Here is a 23914-nt window from a genome sequence, read left to right on the forward strand (position 1 = left end):
TTAAGTGATCTATAGGCTGTTATTTGGTTACTAAGTAGCAAAGCCGGAATGCAATCCAAGCTGTCTGATTTGAAAGCCCATGTGCTTTGCCGAGACCAGCACAGGGAAGTGAAGACCTGAGTGGGGGTGACGGAGGATGAAGGAAATCACAGAGACATAAATCAAGTTTGGGCCAGGTGAGTGGGGGTGACGGAGGATGAAGGAAATCACAGAGACATAAATCAAGTTTGGGCCAGGTGGGACTGTGCTCTGATGGAGACACACTGCCTCCAAGCCTGTTTTCAGCCTGGTGATTTCTTGGGGCTTCGAGCCTGGGTCCTTTGTTATCCCAGTCCAACACACCATCCATTGTGTCACCGCTGACCCTGCTTTTGGCGTCAGTGCCACAAACAGCCTTCAAGTTGACAGTACCTGGAACAGCAGGACTGTCGCCTCTGCTCTGGACGCTAGCCTTCTGGTTGAATGGCCGAGCAGGGCCTTTCTTCTGCTCTCAGCTGCACGCAGGCCGGACACACTCAGATGCAGTGGCCTCTAAAGTGCTTAATTGCCCTACTATTCTGCCAGTGACTCCAATGACCAGTGGATACACTCGGTCTTCAGGTGACACAGCGGACAGGGACCTAACTCTGGATAGGAGGGAGAGGACAGCTGGAAAAGGAGGCACCCTAGGCAAAGTGACGCTTGTCTTTTATCTTAACAGGTGATTATGATTCACCAGGCAAGGAAGGGGTAAGGGTCTTCAGACAGAAGGCACAGAGCTTCTGTGGGCCTGGCCAGTTTTGAGAAACTATGTATAGTGTATCTGGAGCTCGGGATAGAGAATTGTTTGAAGGTAGGAAAATGGCCAGAAGCCAGATCTAGAAGCCCATGTATTTGCTGAAATAAGTCTGAATGTCGTGCCATAGGCTGAGAGTCCTTGGGTTCTGAGCAGGGGTGTCATGATTAGACTTGTATTTGCCATCTGGCTGCATCATGGAGGATAGGCAAGACGGGGCAAGTGGAGAGGCAGAGGCCCAGATGAGAATATCTAGCTGATAAGAGATAAGACAGTCTGAAAAAAGGCAGAGGCCCTCTGCTAGGGTTAATTAGCTCTACAACGAGAGAAAAGCTTTTTGGTGGCTGTACAGTACATTGTCTCATGGGAAAGTAAAAATACCATATTTCCCCATGTATAAGATGTGCCTTAATTTTAGGGCCTGAAATTTGGGGGAAAATGTATTACATAAAGTTATTGAACTCAAATTTTATTCATCATAAAATTCATACGACTCCTCATCATTGTCAAAACTCCCATCCATTAGCTTGTCCTCATCTGTGTTTGATGACAAATCACTGTCTTCATATATTGCCTCATCCTCAGTTCCATCTATGGCATTTGAAATGCTACACTTCTTAAATGACTTGACGGCCACTGTAGAAGACAGTTTTTAGACCCCAAATTTTTAGAAAAAGGTGTGTCTTATACATAGGAAAATATGGTAGGTTGTAGGTGGCTGAGCTGAACCTCACACAAATCCTAAAAAAAATACCCCTGGAAGCACTACCCCCAATGGGGATATCATCTTCCATTGAGAAGGTTGGTGCTTCCTTCATACCAACCACATGCAGCTCCTGCCTCCACCTATTCATCCTATTCATCCTCTCTTCCACTCTGCTGGGAGACTGTTTCACACCTTCTCCTTTCCCATCAGGCCTCCAACACCTCCTCCCCTTTCCTGTCTCTCAGCTGATTAACTTTGCCTACTTCACCAAGAAAAGGGAAGCAATCAGGACTTCCTCAGATCCCAGCCTACCCACCTTCGTGCCTACTCAGCTTTCCCTCTGGTTGCTAATGTTTCCTGCTCCACTCCCTCCCTAGGGCCAGCCGCTCCCCCCTGTCCCAGATTTCATCCTTTATGATCTGCTGAGATAGTTGTGTCAGCAATTCTTTTCTCTCTACCTTGGGCTGTCAATTTCTCTCTCTCTACTGGTTCATTTCAGGCTGAAATTTCTCTGAAAAAATATCTCTCTTGACTCCTGTTCCTTCTAACAGCAAAACTCCTCCAAAGACTCTTTGTGTTTTCTGATTCTTTTCCCATCCTCCTTTAAACCCCTTCCAGTCAGGGTTTAGCCTCCCACTTCTTCATTAAAACTGCTTTTGTCAAGGTTGCTAGTGACGTTCACAGTGCCAGGTGCAGCAGTCAGTCCTCATTCCTCAGCTCATGGGAACTCTGAGCCTCCTCGCAGAGGTGACAGTGCCATCCTTCCCAGACACCACCCTGATTTTCTCCCGTCTCGGTATCAGCCCCTCCATGGCCTACTTTGCTGCTTCAGGGCTCAGTGCTTGGACCTCCTCTCTGTCTCTGTGCCCTGTTGTCATCTAGTCTCATGGCTTTAAATGTGATCTCTGTGCTGTCCAGTCCCCAGTTTATATCTCCAGTTTGATCTCTCCCATAACATCAGATTTATATAACCCACTACTTGACATCTAATAGACATCACAAAAACTGGTTTCAATTGTAGTCTTGCCTTCACAACCAGTAGTCACTCCATCCTTCTAGTTACTCAAGCCTTATTCATGTCTCTTTTCTTATACCTCACATTCAGTCCCTCAGAAAACCCTATTGTCTCTACCTTAAAAATGTGCAGGGAAGCCTGACTAGGCGGTGGCGCAGTGGATAGAGCATAGGACTGGGATGCTGAAGACCCAGGTTCGAGACCCCAAGGTTGCCAACTTGAGCGCAGGCTCACCTGGTTTGAGCAAAAGCTCACCAGCTTGGACGCAAGGTCGCTGGCTCGAGCAAGGGGTTACTCAGTCTGCTGAAGGCCCACGGTCAAGGCACATATGAGAAAGCAGTCAATGAACAACTAAGGTGTTGCAATGCGCAATGAAAAACTAATGATTGATGCTTCTCATCTCTCCATTCCTGTCTGTCTGTCCCTGTCTATCCCTCTCTCTGACTCTTTCTCTGTCTCTGTAAAAAAAAAAAAAAAAAAAGGCCCTGGCCAGTTGGCTCAGTGGTAGAGCGTCGGCCTGGCGTACAGGAGTCCCAGGTTTGATTCCCGGCCAGGGCACACAGGAGAAGCGCCCATCTGCTTCTCCACCCGTCCCCCTCTCCTTCCTCTCTGTCTCTCTCTTCCCCTCCTGCAGCCAAGGCTCCATTGGAGCAAAGTTGGCCTGGGAGCTGAGGATGGCTCTGTGGCCTCTGCTAGAACAACGGCCCTGTTTGCAGCAGAGCAACGCCCCAGATGGGCAGAGTATTGCCCCCTGGTGGGCATGCCGGGTGGATCCTAGTCGGGCTCATGCGGGAGTCTGTCTGACTGCCTCCCTGTTTCCAACTTCAGAAAAATACAAAAAAATTTAAAAATTAAAAAAAAAATGTGCAGGGGCCCTGGCCGGTTGGCTCAGCGGTAGAGCGTCGGCCTAGCGTGCGGAGGACCCGGGTTCGATTCCCGGCCAGGGCACACAGGAGAAGCGCCCATTTGCTTCTCCACCCCTCTGCCGCGCCTTCCTCTCTGTCTCTCGCTTCCCCTCCCGCAGCCAAGGCTCCATTGGAGCAAAGATGGCCCGGGCGCTGGGGATGGCTCCTTGGCCTCTGCCCCAGGCGCTAGAGTGGCTCTGGTCGCAATATGGCGACGCCCAGGATGGGCAGAGCATCGCCCCCTGGTGGGCAGAGCATCGCCCCTGGTGGGCGTGCCGGGTGGATCCCGGTCGGGCGCATGCGGGAGTCTGTCTGACTGTCTCTCCCTGTTTCCAGCTTCAGAAAATAGCAAAAAAAAAAAAAAAAAAAAAAATGTACAGGGAAGCTAATCACTTGGCATCACCCCACAGTGGCCATCCTGTGCAAGTCGTCTGTCATCGAAATTAAAATTACCGTGTTAGTTGCCTAGCTGTTCTCTCTACTGACACCTTTGCCTCCCTACACAGTCTTAATAGTGCAGCCAGAGTGATCCTATTAGAAAGTAAGTCGCCTGACCAGGCACTGGCGCAGTGGATAGAATGTTGGACTGGGATGTGGAGGACCCAGGTTCGAGACCTCGAGGTCACCAGCTTGAGCGCGGGTTCATCTGGTTTGAGCAAAGCTCAGCAGCTTGGACCCAAGGTTGCTGGCTTGAGCAGTGGGTTACTCGGTCTGCTGAAGGCTCGCAGTCAAGGCACATATGAGAAAGCAATCAATGAACAACTAAGGTGCTGCAACGAAAAACTGATGATTAATGCTTCTCATCTCTCTCCATTCCTGTCTGTCTGTCCCTATCTATCCCTCTCTCTGACTCTCTCTCCGTCTCTGTAAAAAAAAAAAAAAAAAAAAAGTAAGTCAGAGCTTGTCATTCCTCTGCTCAGAATCTTCCAGTGACTCCCCATTTCTCTGAGAGTCAAAACCAACGTCCATTGCCCTGCTAGGCCCAATGATGTGGTCCTCCAGTCCCTCCTGAGCTCCCTGCTGCCCTTCCCCTGGGTACTTCACTCTCGCCACACATGCCTCTGACACTCTAAGCACACTCACTTCAGGCCTTTGCACTGCTCTTCCACTGCCTGGAACATTCTTTCTGTCTAGTCTCATGGCTCACACCACTGCTCTTATCTGGCTCTTTATTTCCCCCATAGCATGTATAACCTTTTCACATCCTATGTAATTTATTAAATCTGTTGGTATCTCTGCCTACTAGATTGTGAGCTCTGTGAGGACAAGGATTTCTATTTGTGGATGGACTTCCTGGAACCAAGAGCAGACTGTGGCACATTGTGGTTGTGCTTAGTATTTTCTGAATTAATGAATATGTAGCACTTATTTGGTGAGGACCTATTCCATGACAGTTCTTGGCAGGGCACTGGATTAAAGATGGAGGAGAGTGGTCCCTGCCATCCGTCCCAGGTTTTGTTTGTTTTGAACAGGGACATCTTTTGCAGGCTCAGCTGTGCCCAACTCCCTTAGCCTGAGGCCATGTATCCTTTCAGATCGTTCTTCGCAGGTAGACCCATCTGCCCATGGCCCCAGGCCCTCTCTTGAATCACACCTAGGGTTACACTGCTTCATGATGTGGCCACCCTATTTCTTCTGCCCCTCACTGAGGCGGCCCTGATCTGCACCCGCTGGCTGGCGTGCTGCGAAGGACCTTGTCCTGCTCGGCAGCATCCCAGAGCCTGGAAGCAGGCTTTCCTTTTTCTCACCCTGTCTGACCAAGGTATGAATTCTGCTCTTGTCACTAGCCGTAATGACCTTGGACAAATCAGATAGCTTCTTTGAGCCTCAGTTTCCTCAACTGCAAAGTAGGGTTAATAATAGTATTTAGCTCACAGAGATATTGTAAAAATTAAATGAAATAGTACACATTTAGCACAGTTCCTACAATGAGTTAGTTATTCTCACTAAATGTTACTTTTTGTTTTTATTTCATTATTGAATTATTGTGGATTCAGCAAGTCATTTATGAAACATTTTTCTTTTTTTCTTTTTTTTTTTCCTTTTCATTTTTCTGAAGCTTGAAACAGGGAGAGACAGTCAGACAGACTCCCGCATGCACCCGACCGGGATCCACCCGACACGCCCACCAGGGGCGAAGCTCTGCCCACCAGGGGGCGATGCTCTGCCCATCCTGGGCGTCGCCATGTTGCGACCAGAGCCACTCTAGCGCCTGGGGCAGAGGCCACAGAGCCATCCCCAGCGCCCGGGCCATCTTTGCTCCTATGGAGCCTTGGCTGCGGGAGGGGACGAGAGAGACAGAGAGGAAAGCGCGGCAGAGGGGTGGAGAAGCAAATGGGCGCTTCTCCTGTGTGCCCTGGCCGGGAATCGAACCCGGGTCCTCCGCACACTAGGCCGACGCTCTACCGCTGAGCCAACCGGCCAGGGCTGAAACATTTTTCTAAAGGCATGAGTGAATAGTAGTTACCATTACTGCTGCCACCGTCACAGCCAGTCCTGTTAGTATCCTAGGTGCTCTCTAGAATGTCCCCTAAGTCTATGGTAGGTACTCTTTAATCCAGCCTTATAATTATTTACCTAACCTTCCTATTTTTTTTTCTTTTTTCAGACCTGAAAGAAAACTATGACCAATGGAACAACTTGATTGAAGGCATTGGACCATCGCTCACACCGGGGGCCCCACACCATCTGTCCAGCCTTTAGACACAGTTGGCCGTTCGTAAAAGGTTGCAGATGATAGAGAAGCTGAGCTGCATTCCCATTTGGGGTCTTCCCTTAACCTTCTATCGGAAGTGGTCGACATGGCCCTTCTGCACAGATCGAAAGGATGTGATCACACTACTGATTAGATAACTGGTACTTTGCTCTTGGACTAATTGATCTTAAATTTGTGGTGGGACTTGGGTTACTTACTGATGGGCACACTGACTTTCTGGGGCCAGAGCCCTGATGGTATAAGATACGGGCACACCCTGGTGGGGTTGGGGAGCATCCGAGCCCTAAGCTGAGCACCGTGAGCACTGTTCACCCAGCGAGCCTGCTGCCTCACCTTGGACCAGTCTGGCTTCTGCAGTAGAAGAAATGAAGCCGAAGGATGGAGTGAAAATTCCTACCTTTAGGACCTTTAGCCCAACCTGGAACCTCTCTTCATACCTCTCAGCCTCCTCCCTCCCCAGGGCCACTTGGTGAGTTCTCAGCACTTTAGGTAACTTTCTAGGTTATGGACCACCATCAGAGCCTCTGTTTATTTCCAAGCCTTCTCAGTGCATGGAACATAACACTGAGTCCTTAGGACTAAGTTATCCTTGTGACCATGCAGACTGCACTGTGCACAGTATAGGAGAGAAGCTGAGGTACAGAGGGGGCCTCAGAAACTCGGGATGCCTTGGGTTTTGCTGAAAATATATCTTGACACAAGTAAATTGAGTTGGAGAAGATAGAATAGCAGTGTTAAGTAGCCATCTAAACACAAGAGGGAGGTAGTGTGGTCAGCTAGAGTTCAGGAGGCCACCCCTGGAGAGGTCTAGGAACCCTTTGGACTTGGCTCTCTTACCTCAGATACCGTGAGCCTCCAGCTTGCTCCGAATCAGGGTGCTGTATGTTGTCTGCCTTCTGGCTCTAAGGCCCTAGCCTCAAATTTAAGTCAAGCAGTCGATTGAATTTTTATTCTGTTCCATTTATAATACATATGATATTAATATACTTATGTTTGCCTAATGGTATGTTGAATTATTCTCTGTTTAATTTGCATTGGAGCAAGATGGGGAGCCATCTGGAAGTAACTTTTCCTTCTAGACTGAAGGAAAAGTTTGTTCGCTTACCACTTATGCCCATGTGGAAAAAAACTATAAAAGGAAAAGAAGTATTCCTGGGGAATGAGTTCAAAGCTGTCTGAGAGGATCAACCCGAAACAGCCCTCTCCACTTCTCTAGACTTCTTACCTCTGTTCAGGTAGGGGAACCCAGAGGAGGCGAGGGCAAAAGGGAAGTGTCTCTCTCCACAATAGGTTCGAGGTCCGTGCCACCAACACAGGCTGGGAGCTTGTTGGCCCAGTATGAGGTCAACTTTCTAAATGTTCCTCATATGCTTAAAAAGACTATATTCTGAAGTTGTTGGCTTACTCAACAACACGATGCATTTCCTTCTATGAGAGTACAGACAGATGTGTAATAGTGGTGCCTTCCAACCCTCAGCCAGGGACCAGAGCCCCTACAGAGCACTCACAGAACCATAGATGCCACCCCTTGTGCCTGGACTGGTTCTACAGATGCCAAGGTTTTGGCAGCTTTAGCACATGAGACCCAACTTCTTTCTACCTTAGACCCACACATGATGCTGGTATATGTCGTAAAGACCAGGAGACTCCTTAGAGAAAGAAGTTATTTGGAAACTGGATCTCTCTCTTCTCCATTCAGTACATATTCTGGTAATAGCTCATTTATCCATCCACCTATTCATGGAATAGGTGAGTTTTCCCTACAATTGAGAAGTATCCTTTAAGCCACAAAACATAACATTGACTATGTTAAATATTAATTTACCAAAAAGATACTGCACACAGCCTTGATGTGGACTGACCTCATTTAACTCTTGAGAATGTTTCAGTCAGGATAGACTATGTCATATGGTAGTAACAAGCAACTCTAAAAAGCAACAAAAGTTTATTTATTGCCCATGCTACTTGTCCTCTGTGGGTCAGCTGGAAGGTCTGCTCTGTGTCATTTTTATCCTCACTTGGGGACTCAGGCTGGCAGGGCTGCCGCAGTCTGGGAGTGTTGGAAGAAAGAGAGCATGGGGAAGCTTTCTGCCCAGAAGTGACACTGGTCATTTCCATCCACATCTCGCTGGCAAGTCATCTGGCCGGCCATACCTAACATCCCTTAGCATTCCAGAGAGCCAGAATATCTGTGACCAGGTCTGATGTCAGAGCAGTGGCACCCTCTGGCCTCTGAAGGTATGGCTCGCTCTTTGCACCTACACTACATGACCCCCCGTAGCTGTCCTCAGAGTCCTTTTGATTGTGTTTCATACTTGATGTCATTTCCCTTGTGATCAGGCGACCAGCCATTACTCTTCATTGCATTTAATGTGCCAGCCCGTAGCAGCTCTCCCCGTTCATTTCAGATTTATTACTTCTGATCAGCTACATGATTTACAACTGTCTAAAGGAAAACTAGGTGGTTACTGAGAGAGGACTTTAGGGACTCTCCTGCAACTAAAATGCACTGCCTTAGTGCTTAGAATTTGTAACCCTTCCTTGGACTGCTCAGAAGGGGTATAACAGGATTTTTGGTCCTTTGCCCTGGTTTTTGGTTAACTCCAGGGAATCAAAGGACACCAAATAAATGGCTGTTAGATAAGGAAGATAACCCTGCATAATAATTGTCATGTGCTGATAAGCTGCATTCTAGGGAATCCTTTCCCTAGATGTTGGGTTTCTTTTGCATCTTGTTCCCATCCTATTATAGAACTGTCCTCGTGGAGGCCTCCTAGTGGTATATTGTGACGGTCTGTGCTGGGAATGGTAGTCAGTCAGGAAGGTAGTGTGTAACTGCAGGATGAAATGAGATTCCTCATCCCTCCCATTTCCTGCTAGCATCGGGCTGAGGCTGGTTGGGTTCTTGCTATGCCCCAACATAGTCCCCAAGCCCCTTTCTGGTGCGTGTCCTGACACAGCTGTCCCTCTTCCCTTCCTCAAAAAGTCTGCAGGGCTATGAAATGTCAGTTGATGTACTCAAGCTTCCTGTGTTGGCCTTGTGAGGACCTTCATCTGCCCCCTTTTCTTCTGAGTCACCACTTACCCCCAGGCCTGAAAAATGACAGAGGGGCTGAGAAGCCGTATTCTGTACTCATTATCTGGTCCTTATTAGGAAGCTCACTTCTGTCCACCACAGCCATATGCGAAGGCCAAGTGCCCCTGACCATAGCTGCATCGATGATGATGATGATGATGATGATGATGATGATGATGATGATGACGACGATGATGATGATGACAATGACTGTAACCACCAACATTGATATTAGGCCCTAATTGTGTTTCGGGGACTGTGCTCAGTGCTTTACATGCATCATCTCATTTGCTTTGTACAGTAACCGCATGAGGTCAGGTAGCATTAGCCTCATTTTATATATGAGCAAACAGCCTTAGAGAAGTGATGTGATCAAGCTCTCACAGCAAGAATTTGGCAAAGCTGGGATTCAGGCATCAAAATCCAAGTTCTTCATCACTGGGCCGTACTGCCTAATACACATACTTGGTTTTGCATCCTCCACTGTCTCTAAACTGTCAGGATGTGACAGTTCTGGCTTGGCCTTTAATTTCACAGATTCACATGTCTGTGCACCAGATGTAAATGGAAGGTTCTAAAATATGGAACAGGAGAATCAGAGAACAAAGTCTGTGTAGAGGTGGCCCAGAGGGGCCTGATCTGTGGTGGCACAGTGGATAAAGCATCAACCTGGAACACTGAGGTTACCGGTTCAAAGCCCTGGGCTTGCCTGGTCAAGGCACATATGGGAGTTGATGCTTCCTGCTCCTCCCCCTTCTCTCTCTCTCTCCTCCTCCCCCTACCCCCTCTCTCAAATGAATAAATAAAATCTTAAAAAAAAAAAAAAAGAGGTCAGCCAAAGGGAAGAGGACCTAGTTGTGTTCATTGCTGTCTGCTGTCTCTGAGGCAGGGGTTGGGGGTTATCCCATGAACTTAGGAGAAATTTCCCCAGTCCTGAGAATGGCCCACAGATTACCTCCGCACAGCTCGCCCTCACTGCCATGTCTGATTTCCTGACAAGTTCTTTTGTTTCTTCCTACTTAGTGGTTCTCACTCCCAGCCCATCCTTTCCATTTTATTTGAGTCTAGTCCCTCCCATCAACTCACCCTTATAATCATTTTTACAGTCTCCTGGACTCAAATTCCTCTTTTCCTCTGCATTCTGCTGCCAGATCTGCCTGAAACACCATTTTTATATCAAAATACCAGTCTGACAAGGTTGTCTAATGGAAAGAAGACCAACTGATTGGAGCCCTGGTTTCTTGTCTCAACTTGCAGTCTCTCGATGTGCATACGTTACTTCAGGACTTCAGTTTCCCTAACTATAAATTGGGACATAGGGTGGTGACAGTTAGATTGGCCTGTCCCTAAGGCCCCTTCAGTTCTCGGATTTCATGTCTCTGTCATAGAGCTGTCAAGATTCTACAGGACTCCCCTTTCCCTGTCCAGTTACTCCTCACCCCCTCATACTGTCTGGTCTGGCCCCTCTTCTGCCCTCTGCTTCTCTGCACTTTGCTTTTTCTGTGTTCCTCCTGTTCCCCAAACAAACGCCTACCCTTTCTTGTGATCTTTTCTTGCTTGCAGGGCCTTCCCAACCTCTATATCTCCAAATACTGCTAATCCTTAGGCCCATTTCTAGTTCCACCTCTTCCCTGTTAGCCTTTATGATTAAATTCAACCAACATTTGCTCTCTTGGCCTCCTGCTCCCCAAGAGAAATATATTCTGTGCCATATTTAGTATTGCACTTTATCACATTGTTCCAGAAGCAGGACCTATCTGCTGGACAGGGAAAGGCATCCTCCTGTTGACTGACATGGGAAGCAGGGATTGCGGTTCCCTTGTCCCTCCACCCCCGCCCCCCATCAGCAGGCTCCTTGTTTCCCAGCCAGACTTGGGAACAGCTGCTATTCGCCCAGCCTCTGATGTCTCCAGCTGCCTCCCCCCACTTCCTTTTCTTTTGGTTTTCTCCGATCCCGGTTCTGGGGCCCAGGGCAGGGCCACTGACGATGCAGCCAAGGGAAGCTGAAGCAAATGAGATGCAGGGACTGGTAACAGTTGAGGGCTAGAGGGAAGGCAGAACTGAGCACAAATCACACCAGTGTTGAAAATGAGAGAGAGCAGTTTGCCAGCTTATTTTTCTCATCTTGCTTTCATCTAAAAAAAGAAACTGCTCAGAAATACAGTCCTCCTCAGCCTGCTAAGCCAGGTGGTCCCTAGATGCCTGCCAAGTGTGCGTGTATAATTACTCATCTTCATGCAATCACACCCGGTCTGACTCTAGACACTGACACTTTTTATGCCGTTTGCTCTGGAACCAGTGAACCTATCTGAGCCTTTGTTTCTTTTTCTGTAAAATGGGGTCGCTAATGTCTGCCTTACCCTCCCAATATTTGGGAGGTTCATGTAATCAGATGTAAGAGCACTTGGTAATTTATATAGCACTGGACAAATATATGTTGCTATTAATAGTCAATGCGCCATATCTTATTTTTGCTATAGCGTGCTACAAAAAATTAGCACTTACTCTGTGCCAAATACTGTGCTAAGTGTTCTATATACGTTGTAAATACATTTCATCCTTACAGCATTCCTGTAAGATAGTGTGTGTTATCCCCTTTCAACATGTCAGGAAAGTGAGGTTCAGAAAGACTGGTGCTGGAACCAGGATTTGAACTGAAACTGCTGGGTTCCGAAGTCTCTTTTTTATTATTATTATTTTTTTTATTTTTACTTATGTTATTTCTTGAATTTATAGAAGAAGGTAGAGGGGGGAGAGGGGGAGAGAGAGAGAGAGTGAGAAACAGAAACATCAATCTGTTTCTGTATGTGCCCTGACTGGGGATTGAACCAGCAACCTTTGCTTATCAGAACGCTGCTCTAAACAACCAAGGTATCCAGCCAGGGCTATTTTTTATTTTTCAATTATAGTCGTCTGCAATATTATATTAGTTTCTCATCTTGCTTTAGGTGTATACCCCAGTGATTAGATATTAACTTACTAAGTGATAAACCCAATAAATCTTGTGCCCATATGACTCCATACAGAGTTATTAGAATATTATTGACTATATTCCCTCTGTTGTACTTTACATCCCCATGACTATTCTGTAACTGCCACTTTGTACTTCTTAATCCCTTCACAAATATTCTCTGTACTTCTGAGTCCATTTCTGTTCTGCTTGTTTGTTTATTTTGCTTTTTAGATTCAATTGTTGATAGATACGTATTTATTGCCACTTGATTGTTCATATTTTTTACCTTTTTGTTTTCTTCTTAAAGAAGACCCTTTAACATTTTATGTAATACTCGTTTGGTGGTGATAAATTGCATTAGCTTTTTCTTGTCTAGGAAGCTCTTCATCTGTTCTTTGAATCTAAATGATACCTTTGCTGGATAGAGTAATCTTGGTTGTAGGTCCTTGCTTTTCATCACTTTAGATATTTATTGCCACTCCCTTCTGGCCTGCAAAGTTTTGAGAAATCAGTTGACAATCTATGGGAGCTCCCTTGTAGGTAACTAATTGCCTTTCTCTTGCTGCTTTTAAGATTCTCTTGTCTTTAACCTTTTGCATTTTAATTATGATGTGCCTTGGTGTGGACCTCTTCCTGGACCTGTGTGTCTATTTTCTTTTTTTTTTTTTCTTTTTTTTTTTAATTTCTGAAGCTGGAAACGGGGAGAGACAGTCAGACAGACTCCCGCATGCGCCCGACCGGGACCCATCCAGCACGCCCACCAGGGGGCGATGCTCTGCCCCTCTGGGGCGCTGCTCCGTCGCGACCAGAGCCACTCCAGCGCCCGGGGCAGAGGCCAAGGAGCCATCCCCAGCACCCGGGCCATCCCTGCTCCAATGGAGCCTCTGCTGCGGGAGGGGAAGAGAGAGACAGAGAGGAAGGAGAGGGGGAGGGGTGGAGAAGCAGATGGGCGCCTCTCTTGTGTGCCCTGACCGGGAATCGAACCTGGGACCTCTGCACGCCAGGCCGACGCTCCACCACTGAGCCAACCAGCCAGGGCCTGTATGTCTATTTTCTTCACCAGGTTAGGGAAGTTTTCTGTTACTATTTTTTAAGATTTCTTGCTCTCTCTCTTCTCCTTCCAGTACCCCCATGACACCAATGTTGGTAGGCTTGAAGTTGTCCCAGAGTCTCCTTACACTATCCTCAATTTTTGGATTCTTTTTTCTTTTTTCTATTCTGACTGGATGTTTTGCTTCCTTATATTCCAAATCGCTGATTTGATTCTAAGCTTCAACAACTCTACTGTTGATTCTCTGTAAATTAGCCTTCATTTTAGTTAGTGTATTTGTTTCTGACTGGTTCTTTTTTATGGTTTCCATGTCCTTTTTTATGCTGTTGAAGTTCTCTCTCAGTTTATCTACTCTTCTCCTAAGTTCACTAAGCATCCTTATAACCAGTGTTTTGAACTCTATATCTAGTAGATTGCTTGTCTTCATTTTTAGTTCTTTTTCTAGAGTTTTGTTCTGTTCTTTCATTTGGAACTTGTTTCTTTGTCTCCTCATTTTGACAGCCTCCCTGTGTTTGTTTCTATGTATTAGGTAGAGCTGCTATGTCTCCCAGGCTTGGTAGAGTGGCCTCGTGTAGTTAGTAGATTTTTGTAGGGTCCAATGACACAGCCTCCAAGTTTACCTGAGCTGGACACTCCAGGTGTGTCCCCCCTCTCCGCACATATAAGAAAGCAATCAATGAACAAGTTACGGTGCCACAACTATGAGTTGCTTCTGATCTCTCTCCCTTCCTGTCTATCTCTCTGTTTCTCTCTTTCTCCCTCTCTCTCTCTCTCTCTCTCTCTCTCTCTAAAGAGGCCTGACCTAGGGTGGCACAGTGGATAAAGCATCAACCCGAAACACTGAGGTCGCCGGTTTGAAACCCCGGGCTTGCCTGGTCAAGGCACATATGGGAATTGATGCTTCCTGCTGCTTCCCCTTCTCTCTCTTTTTCTCTCTCACTTTCTCTCTTTCTCTCTTCCTTCACTAAAATAAATAAATAAAAATTAAAAAAATTTAACATTCTTGTGCATCAACACCCATTACCCACCCTAGGTCAGCTTAGTAGTTCTCCTCATTGCCAGACTATTTGAGCCATTTCTAGTTGTTTTTAGTTATAATATTATACTTTTTAAAAAATAAATTGAGTATATTTTTTTAAGTTATTTTTTTATTTTTAGTTGTGGAAACTGAAGATTGGCGAGAAGTAGCTTGTCAAATAGAATTCACACTGTTAGTGGCAGAGCCAGGACTAGCCCAGGTCCCGGGTACCCTGCGTCTTGATCCTGTGTTCTCTCCACCATGCCACCCAGCCCCCGGACTCGCTGGAGACGTGAAGCCTGGCCCTTCTTGCCTTCTCTTCTACAGGCTGAAAGAGTCAGATCTCCCATTTTGTCCTCTGACATCTCTCCCATTCTTTCATCATCCTAGAGTTTCCTCATCAATCCAGTATAATTGGAGCGGCATCCCTGGTTGTCCCCTAGGGAAAGGGAGCAGACGGTAACTAATGTTTTGGAAGCCTGGATTCATCTTCAGCGCCTCTTGATCTCTGTTTGTTGATGTTACGCAGTCAGATAGGGATGGGGATCCTGTCTGACTCAGACATACCCCTCCCTCCCACCTGGAATGCTGTCTGATTTAATCAGGTGTATCTTTCTGGAAAAGTAGCACTTAAAGGGACCACACAGAGATTATTCTCTAACCTAGACCCTGTTATTTTTTTATAAGATTTTTTTTTTTTTTTTGTATTTTTCCGAAGCTGGGAACAGGGAGAGACAGTCAGACAGACTCCTGCATGCGCCTGACCTGGATCCACCCGGCACGCCCACCAGGGGGCGATGCTCTGCCCCTCCAGGGCGTCGCTCTGCTGCAACCAGAGCCACTCTAGCGCCTGGGGCAGAGGCCAAGAAGCCATCCCTAGCTCCCGGGCCATCTTTGCTCCAATGGAGCCTTGGCTGCGGGAGGGGAAGAGAGAGACAGAGAGGAAGGAGTGGGGATGGAGAAGCAAATGGGCACTTCTCCTATGTGCCCTGGCGGGGAATCGAACCCGGGTCCCCCGCACGCCAGGCCGACGCTCTACCGCTGAGCCAACCAGCCAGGGCCGACCCTGTTATTTAAAAAATAACTGAGCCTCAGTGATGAAGGTTGATCAGTGGTTGATCTGGGACTGTGACCCAAATCTTCTGACTCCAATGTGGCTGTGGGGAGAGCACTGGAGCCCCACAGGTGTGGGTATACCAACTGTGTGACCTTGGGCAAGTGAGTTAAAAGAGGCTCAATTTCCTCTTCCATAAAATGGTAGTACCCAGCTGAGAGATGTTATAAGGGCTACCTGAGATAACTAATGTAAAGGCTGGAGCACTGTGCTCAATAAATGGTGGTTACAATTTCGTAAGGTGCAGTGGGTAAGAGTCTGGAATCAGAGAAACAACTCAAATCCTAGACACCCACTTACAAGCTGGGCGATCTTAGGCAACTTATTTAAAAAGAGCTTACTGAATTTATTTCAGGCATTAATCCAAGTGCCTTAGAAATACGATTCCATGTGACTTTCGCAGCAACGATAGGAAGCTACTGTCAGTATCCTGACTTTATAAGTGAAGATACTGAGGCATAAAATCAGTATAGTAATTTTTCTTGATATTCCCATTATTTTATTATTGCTGATTATTTCTCTAGTTTGAATCTTTTCTCCTAAACACCCATTAATTTTTTTTTCCCTCAGTGTTTTAGGATTTTGAACTTTGGAACAGACCATACTTCCTTAAACCTCACCTTTTCTCTTCACCAAGTTCTGTCCCCTCCGTTCCAGCATCACTGCTGACTCCCCTCTAAGGAACCCACCCTGTGAGCCTGCGCAAGCTGCTCCCGCATCTTCTCTGTCCTATCCCCTGTCAGCTCCTGCATCCGTGCCTCAGGTTTGTTAGTTTTACTTTTCTTGGTATGTATCTCCTATCCAGGTCTTGGTTGTACAGCTTGGTTCCCCCTTAACACAACTTCCTGAAGGACTGTTGTCCCTGGCAATTCGATTCAATGTCCTACCCTGCCTGTGCCACCCTGGGACCAGGTGTTGGGTACTGTCCCAACCGTTCGGTCAGGCAGACAAATCACATGTTTCTCACCCCTGCTCCATAAGAACAAACTCAGATTTCATACTCAAAATGTGTAAGTCTGAAAACATGAGAGCTGGCAAAAATGTGGAACATTGGGAACACCAACACCCTTCTGGTAAGACAGCAGCTGTAAGGCAAGTAAGTTTAAATAACTAGATGGTAAAACGTAGTCAACTAGGAAACACCCATGTTATTAACAAAACCTTAAATAACCAATGTTTTCATTTATCTTAGCATTTAGCTGCCTCTTTTTTCTTGTTGACCTAGAAGATATGTGCCCCTTTTTTTTCTTTCTAATCCTTGTACTTCTATCTTTTCTACCTTTTTCTTAAGAAAAACTTAGAACATAAAGACAAGCTACAATTAATAGTACAAGGAACACCTGTGAATCCACCATTTGGATTCAACAATTTGGAGACTTTAGTTTATAAAATATCACCTTTGTAGGTCTTGTGGGTTAGTTCCTCTGTTTCCTGTATCCCATTTTCTTTCTGGGAATCCTTTTTTATTTTTTCTAGGGTATGCATCCTTTTTTGAAAGGTTGACTGTGAGGGAAACTTGGGAGACCTTGTTGGACCTCAGCTATGTATGCTAATTTGGCCAAGGAGAGAATTCTAGGTGCAGTTTTTTTCCCCTCGGCACTATGAAGGCCTCACTCCTTTATACTACTGCATACAGCGCTGTTGTTAAGAGATCTGATGCCAATCTAAGTCTTGCTCCTTTATTTCTGGAAACTTTGGAGGCCGACCTTTATCCTCAAAGGTCAGACACTTCACTAATATGTGCCTAGATAGGCATCTCTTTTTGACTGAAAGACATTTATGAGTAAAGGACTTGGCTGATTAGTACAAATAGACAGCTGGTGTAGGTTTCATTTCACAGAGGATCTTTTTCCTCAGTGGGAGGTCTGACTGTGGGGTCTGATAAGTGGGCTGGGCCTGTCAATACACAGGCTTCCCCTTAGGTGATGTCGGGATCCCTATAAGTGCCAAAATAAAGAGTGTAACAATGTGTTAGGGGTCTGTTAGGTGCAACCAACAGAAAGCAGACTGGGAGGAACTTAAGCAAAAAGATAATTTATTGGCTTAGGAAGTTTGAAGTGGGGTTGCTGGCTGTCTGCATGGTTGGCAAGGTAGCTGCCAGTAGCCCCAGACTCCACAACCCCAGAGGAAGATCTTGTAGATGTTCTCTCCCAGGGACCGTATTATTAGACCCCGTGGAAGGAGGCTGACTGCTTGGATCCTGTCTGTACCTCTTGGGCCACTGTGGATTGGTGATAGGCACTGTAACTGTCCAGGCCTGAACCATGGCCCAACCCTTTCACGGGGCAGGCGTGACCCTGTGCCTGTGTACCAGAACCATGTGGGGTGGCAGATGAGCAGGCAGCCTCTCGAAAAGCAGAGTTCCGACACGCAGATCACTTAGATCATAAGGATCCTGGGGTATTCACTCCCAGATGGAGCTGCCTCTTCTTTCCCTTCTGGGACCTCGGGCTTTTTCACTTGGAACCCTCCCTAAGATCTTTCACTTTGTTTAGAAAGCATTTCCAATACTTTCAGAAGATTTTATTTTGTTTTATTTTATTTATTTTTAAAATATCTTGCTTATTGATTTTACAGAGGAGGGGATGGGAAGTATCAACTCATAGTTGCTTCACTTTAGTTGTTCATTGCTTGTCATATGTGCCTTGACCAGGCAAGCCCAGGGCTTCAAACCGGCAACCTCAGCGTTCCAGGTCGACGCTCTATCCACTGTGCCACGAAAGACCAGGCTTAGAAGATTTTAAAGCAGACATTCAACCATGGATGCATTGACACAGCACTATATGAGGACATTTACCCTGAAAGCCAGATCATTAAATTTATAGCTTTTTTTTTTTTTACTTTCAAGTGGTGCATGTAAAGTAGATGTCCTCACTTCTACTTCAAGCCCTGCCCAATGCCAGCTCTGCTCTGAGTTGAGGTCAATGGAATGAAAGTTGGGTGTAATGTGAGCATCAGAGAAAAAGTAATGGTTGGATATATCTTTCATAAGCTCCTTGGTAATTTTTTTTAAGAGTAACTTTATATCCTGACTCAGTTCTATCAAAATGTCTCACGTGTCAAAATGCCCCCCTATCAAACTGGCTTTCCCAAACTGCCCTGCTTTGAGGCACAGTTGGCCTGAGACTCAGATGTCTGACTCCCAGGCCAATACTCATATCAGATAGGGCACAGTCCCCTGGCAGAGTGGGCCCGGTTCCAGGAAGGACGGATGGGTTCCAGGCCCAGATTCTGCCCTCATTTGTCTTGGTGAGCACAGCCTGAGCACTTGGCCTGAGCAGATGCTCCACCCATTCATTGTCTCACTCCCCCCACCCATTCGGCTCCCTGCTGGGTTGCAGATCAGGGAGGTGAGAGTGGACCTGGCAAGGGTGAGCTAGCTGCCTTCTCCTCCCCCCTACAGCCCCCACCTCAGCTTCTGCCACTCAGTCTTTCCAGCCTCCTTGTCTTCCACAAATAACACTAACCCCAGAGGATGTTTTCACCTCTCTGCTCCACCCAGTTCAAAACACCCAGTTCAAAAACTGCAGCGCCTGGAAGACTTCCTCTTCACTGCTCTGGGTGGCTGAGAAAGAGATACATGCCCCAATTCGTGACCCTGGTGTGAACGGGGCTCTTGACTCCCTAGGGACCAGTCCCTGCTCACTTTAGGGTCTCAGCCCTGAGTCACTATTTTTATTTGTTTTTCATTTTAATTTCTCTTTGTTTGTTTTTTTCCCCTCTGTGTTTTACTTATACCCCCACCATCTGCATTCTTTTTTTTTTTTTAATATTTATTTTTATTTTATTTATTCATTTTAGAAAGGAGAGAGAGGGAGAGATAGAAACAGAGAGAGAGAAGGGGGAGGAGCAGGAAGCATCAACTCCCATATGTGCCTTGACCAGGCAAGCCCAGGGTTTCAAACCGGCGACCTCAGCATTTCCAGGTCGACGCTTTATCCACTGCGCCACCACAGGTCAGGCTCCATCTGCATTCTTTGAGTAATAAATGGTGTGTTAGTCAGCTGAGGCTGTCATAAAATACCATCAATTGCCTGACCAGGCAGTGGCGCTGTGGATAGAGTGTCAGACTGGGACAGGAGGACCCAGGTTCGAAACCCCGAGGTCGCCAGCTTGAGCACGGGCTCATCTAGTTTGAGCAAGGCTCACCAGCTTGAGCCCAAGGTCGCCGGCTTAAGCAAGGGGTCACTCAGTCTGCTACAACCCCCCGGTCAAGGCACACATGAGAGAGCAATCAATGAACAACTAAGGATCCACAACAAAGACTCGATGCTTCTCATCTCTCTCCCTTTCTGTCTGTCCCTGTCTGTCCCTCTCTCTGTCTCTGTCACACACACCCATCAATTGGGTGGCTTAAATAACGAACATTTATTTCTCACAGTTTTCATGCGTGGGGAGTCCAAGATGAAGGTGTCAGTTGATTTGGTTCCTGGTGTGGACCCTCTTTTTGGCTTAGTAGACAGCTGCCTTCTCTCAGTGTCTTCACAGGGCAGAGAGAAAGTTCTGGTCTCCTTTTCTCTTATAAAAACACTAACCCCATCATGGGGACCCATCCTCATGATCTTATCTAAACCCACTTACCTCATAAAGGCTCCACTTCCAAGTACCATCACATTGGGAATTAAGGCTTCAGCATATAAATTTGGGGGAGAAACATTCAGTCCATAAAAGATGCTTATTGCAAAAATTTTGAAAAATACAAAAAAGTAAAACATAAGAAAAGCACAACTATCCTACCACCCAAAGGTAATGTTCTAAACTTCTAGCAGTTTTCCTCAAGTAGTTCTCAACACTTAATTTGTGTGTGTGTGTGGGGGGGGATGGATAGGGACAGACAGGCAGGAAGGGAGAAGGATGAGAAGCATCAGTTCTTCATTGTAGCACCTTAGTTGTTAATTGATTGCTTTCTCATATGTGCTCTGATGGGGGAGATGCTCTAGCTGAGCCAGTGACCCCTTGCTCAAGCCAGCAACCTTGGGCTCAAGCCAGTGATCTTTGGGCTCAAGGCAGCGACCAGGGGGTCATGTCTATGAACCCACACTCAAGCTGATGACCCTGCGCTCAAGCCAGATGAGCCCACACTCAAGCCAGTGACCTCAGGGTTTCAAACTTGGGTACTCTGTGTCCCAGGCTGACACTTTATCCACTGCGCCACCGCCTGGTCAGGTAAGAGAAATAAATGTTTTTTTAAACCACCCATTCTATACTCTGGTTTCTCTTCCGATCTCATAAATCTTTCGCCTTTTCACCCATTCTATGGTGTTTTAGTTATAGCAGCCTGGACAGACTAAGACAGTTAGACAATTACCACTGGGCAAAACTGGGTGAAGGTTATATGGAATCTCTCAGTATTATTTCTTACAACTGTATGTTAATCTAAAAGCTAGTTCAAAAAGTTTTTTTAAATCTAGTGTCCTGGCCTGACCAGGCTGTGGCGCAATGGATAGAGCATCAGACTGGGATGCAGAGGACCCGGGTTCGAGACCCCAAGATCACCAGTTTGAGCGCGGGCTCATCTGGTTTGAGCAAAAGCTCACCAGCTTGGACCCAAGGTCGCTGGCTCGAGCAAGGGGTTGCTCGGTCTGCTGAAGGCCCATGGTCAAGGCACATATGAGAAAGCAATCAATGAACAACTAAGGTGTTGCAATGAAAAACTGATGATTGATGCATCTCATCTCTCTTCGTTCCTGTCTGTCTGTCCCTATCTATTCCTCTCTCTGAGTCTCTGTCTCTTTTAAAAAAAAAAATCTAGTATCCTGGATTTTGTATATATATACATGGGTACATCGCAACTCTAATTATTTCCTTTGGGTAGATTCCTATGAGAGAAGTTACTCATAAGAAAACTCGATAAGAAATAAGAGCTGTTGATCTTGGCACATTAGGGTTTACTAGCTATCATCCAAGCTGCCTTGTAGTCAATAGAAAACCAATAAGTATGTCAGCAGAGGAAGAGGGGTTAGCCTTACTCACAGACTCTTCCATGAAGCCGGAATGCCCGAATGCCAGTTTACTAATTTACAATGAAAAATGTAAGAGACCAGACCTCCCCCCACCTTCCCCATTCGTCGACCTGAGCTTTCTGTCCCTGTCCGCCCTCCACTGTCAGAGGCCACATTATAATCAGAAGATTGGTGATACGGACGCAGTCAGAGCCAGGGGAATTAAGTGACATGTTCAAAACGTTCAAAATATCAGACTAACACCTGCTATACACGTTTCTATAATAGTGCTAAACCATTGTCACCAGGGATAAACAAGTAGTTTCTTGAATCACAGCACCCCTCCCTTAGCAGGGCTTGAGTGGGGACAGCCTGTATTTGCCTTTGTAACTCTTGCAAGTTTACTAACCCCTGTTCCAATCAGCACATTGTTTCTTTAGATATATGAATATATTCTAGCAAGTGATATCCAGTCCTACTGGCCGGGAGCCGATCTGTCTCATTAGAGCCCTTGTTCCTAACCCCTGATTCAGTAGACGTCTTGTGAGTCAAATAAATTGGCCAATATGATGTATGTTTGCTCACTTATAGTTTGCATTGTGTCGGGGGCACAGGCTGTAAGCAGGCAGGGTCCTTATAGCCTAAGGCTTAGTTATAAGACTAAGCCTTTCCCACTCTTTTAATACTAAGATCTTTTTCAAAACTAAGCTTTTCCCCACACCCTTGACTGTTGCGTGATGTGAGGTGGTGCACTCTCATGAGGAATCCCATTATGCCTCATATAAGTGACTGTGTATCAGAGACTTCCTTGTTTGTATATTGGATTAAAAGTTTTGATTTCTACACTATAAAATGGGGGCAGAGGAACCCATGCTGGAGGAGAGCAGAGAAAGGCCACGTTGAGGAGAGGAAAAGCAGCCAAGATGACGAGTGCTGAAGGAGAAGCCAGTTTGTGCAGAGAGAAGGAGATGGGGAACGTAGGTGAATAATGCTGGTGAGGTAGAAACCTTTGATTCTAGGAAACTCAGGTAAGTCAGTGGCTTTGGGAGCTCTGAATGGAAAGGGAAGTGTTTTCCCACTGTGTGTATTTCTTTCCCACCGGATGCAAGCTAGAATTAAAGCTAATGGCCCACCAGTTCTTGGCTCCATTGTTTCACTACCGTCTGTTCAAATCAAATGCGAACCTGCATGGGCCAGGCGGCTGTGATGGTGGCCGTGGCTACTGGCTTTACAATGTCTGGAAGGCTCATAAGAAGAGTTGTCCAAGAACACAGTCAGCCTGACCAGGTGGTGGCGCAGTGGATAGAGCGTCGAACTGGGATGCTGAGGACCCAGGTTCGAGACCCAGAGGTCACCAACTTGAGTGCGGGCTCATCTGGTTTGAGCAAAGCTCACCAACTTGGACCCAAGGTCGCTGGCTGAGCAAGGGGTTACTCAGTCTGCTGAAGGCCCACGCTCAAGGCACATATGAGAAAGCAGTCAATGAACAACTAAGGTGTTGCAACGAAAAACTGATGATTGATGCTTCTCATCTCTCTCCGTTCCTGTCTGTCCCTATCTATCCCTCTCTGACTCTCTTTCTGTCTCTGTTAAAAAAAAAAAAAAAAAAAGCCTGACCTGTGGTGGCGCAGTGGATAAAGCATCGACCTGGAATGCTGAGGTCGCCGGTTCAAAACCTGCACTTGTCTGGTCAAGGCACATATGGGAGTTGATGCTTCCTGCTCCTTCCCCCTTTCTCTCTCTCTCTCTCTCTTTCCTCCTCCTCCTCCTCCTCTCTAAAATGAATTTAAAAAACCCCAAACACATAGTCAATAAAATTTTAATAACTAAGTATGGTGTCAGATGGGTGTGAAATTTATCAGGATGACTGCTTAGTAAGTTATGTACTAATCACTGGAGAGGGGGTACACCTGAAACTAATATAGTATATGTCAACTGTAATGGAAAAATTAAAAATTATTTAAAAAGAAAAAAAGAAGAAGAACCGCCCTGAAATTGTGTGTATAGTCAAATATCCATTTTCCTGGAGAGAGAATTTGTGATGTTTACTGGAGTTTCAGAAATGGGTATCAATTTAATAGTGAACATCACGTGGCCCCCATGTTCCAGACCTCGTGCTGAGGGTTTCACATACATTATCTCATTAAATCCCCACTGAGGTCAAGAAACTTGCCCCATGTTACCTTTGGGCAAGTTGAAGAATTACTGCGTTAAAGCAACTTTGTAAGTCTTTTCTCTGGTACGTTCGGTGTCTGTGCCACAGGGAAGCGTTATCTCCCCACCCTCTTTTATCTTCCTAAATGAAGGGAGGGCTTGCTGGCAGCAGTCGCGCGTGATCCCGCTGAATGAAGCTGGGGAACGGCTTTGTTGATTCTTCCTGGAGACTGAGCTCTGCTGTCTGCCCCAGCTTCTCCGGTTACCTGTCTTATTTTCTTATTCACAGATCACTGTGTGCACTTAAATTAACTTGTGAACTAGCACTTCGTATCCGCACCTCACCCACTTTGACAGCTTGGATGCCGTCTTCTATAAACGACCTCGCTTCCAAAAAGCAGGCCGGCTGTCTGTTTATCTTCCCTTTTGCTCCACCAGCGTCTAGATAGAACCTTCAGGTTTCCTAAAGGATCCTTGGGCTGCCTTTTT

At 46.3% G+C, this 23914-nt stretch overlaps 2 protein-coding genes and 1 non-coding gene across 5 annotated transcripts in view; 2 read left to right on the forward strand and 1 right to left on the reverse strand.

Annotated features, from left to right (window-relative positions):
* Positions 1-23914, forward strand: part of PAQR7 (progestin and adipoQ receptor family member 7) — a 146136-nt gene that overhangs the window by 48781 nt on the left and 73441 nt on the right. The window lies entirely within an intron of this gene.
* Positions 1-23914, forward strand: part of PAFAH2 (platelet activating factor acetylhydrolase 2) — a 70063-nt gene that overhangs the window by 30620 nt on the left and 15529 nt on the right. Inside the window, exon 11 of one of the 2 annotated variants that reach the window (XR_010730489.1) lies at positions 6010-6586. Coding sequence is in view for 1 of the 2 variants with exons in the window: in XM_066270043.1 (XP_066126140.1) it covers positions 6010-6104 (95 nt within the window). In the remaining variant the exon portion in view is untranslated. Of the gene's footprint in view, positions 1-6009; positions 7104-23914 lie in introns of those variants that run through there. The other variant, XM_066270043.1, reaches the window with a different exon arrangement.
* Positions 5754-5829, reverse strand: TRNAT-AGU (transfer RNA threonine (anticodon AGU)). The gene has a single exon. It is a non-coding gene; the product is annotated as a tRNA-Thr (tRNA).

This window comes from Saccopteryx bilineata, chromosome 3, assembly GCF_036850765.1.
Source record: "Saccopteryx bilineata isolate mSacBil1 chromosome 3, mSacBil1_pri_phased_curated, whole genome shotgun sequence".
In the NCBI taxonomy this organism is placed as follows: Eukaryota; Metazoa; Chordata; class Mammalia; order Chiroptera; family Emballonuridae; genus Saccopteryx; species Saccopteryx bilineata.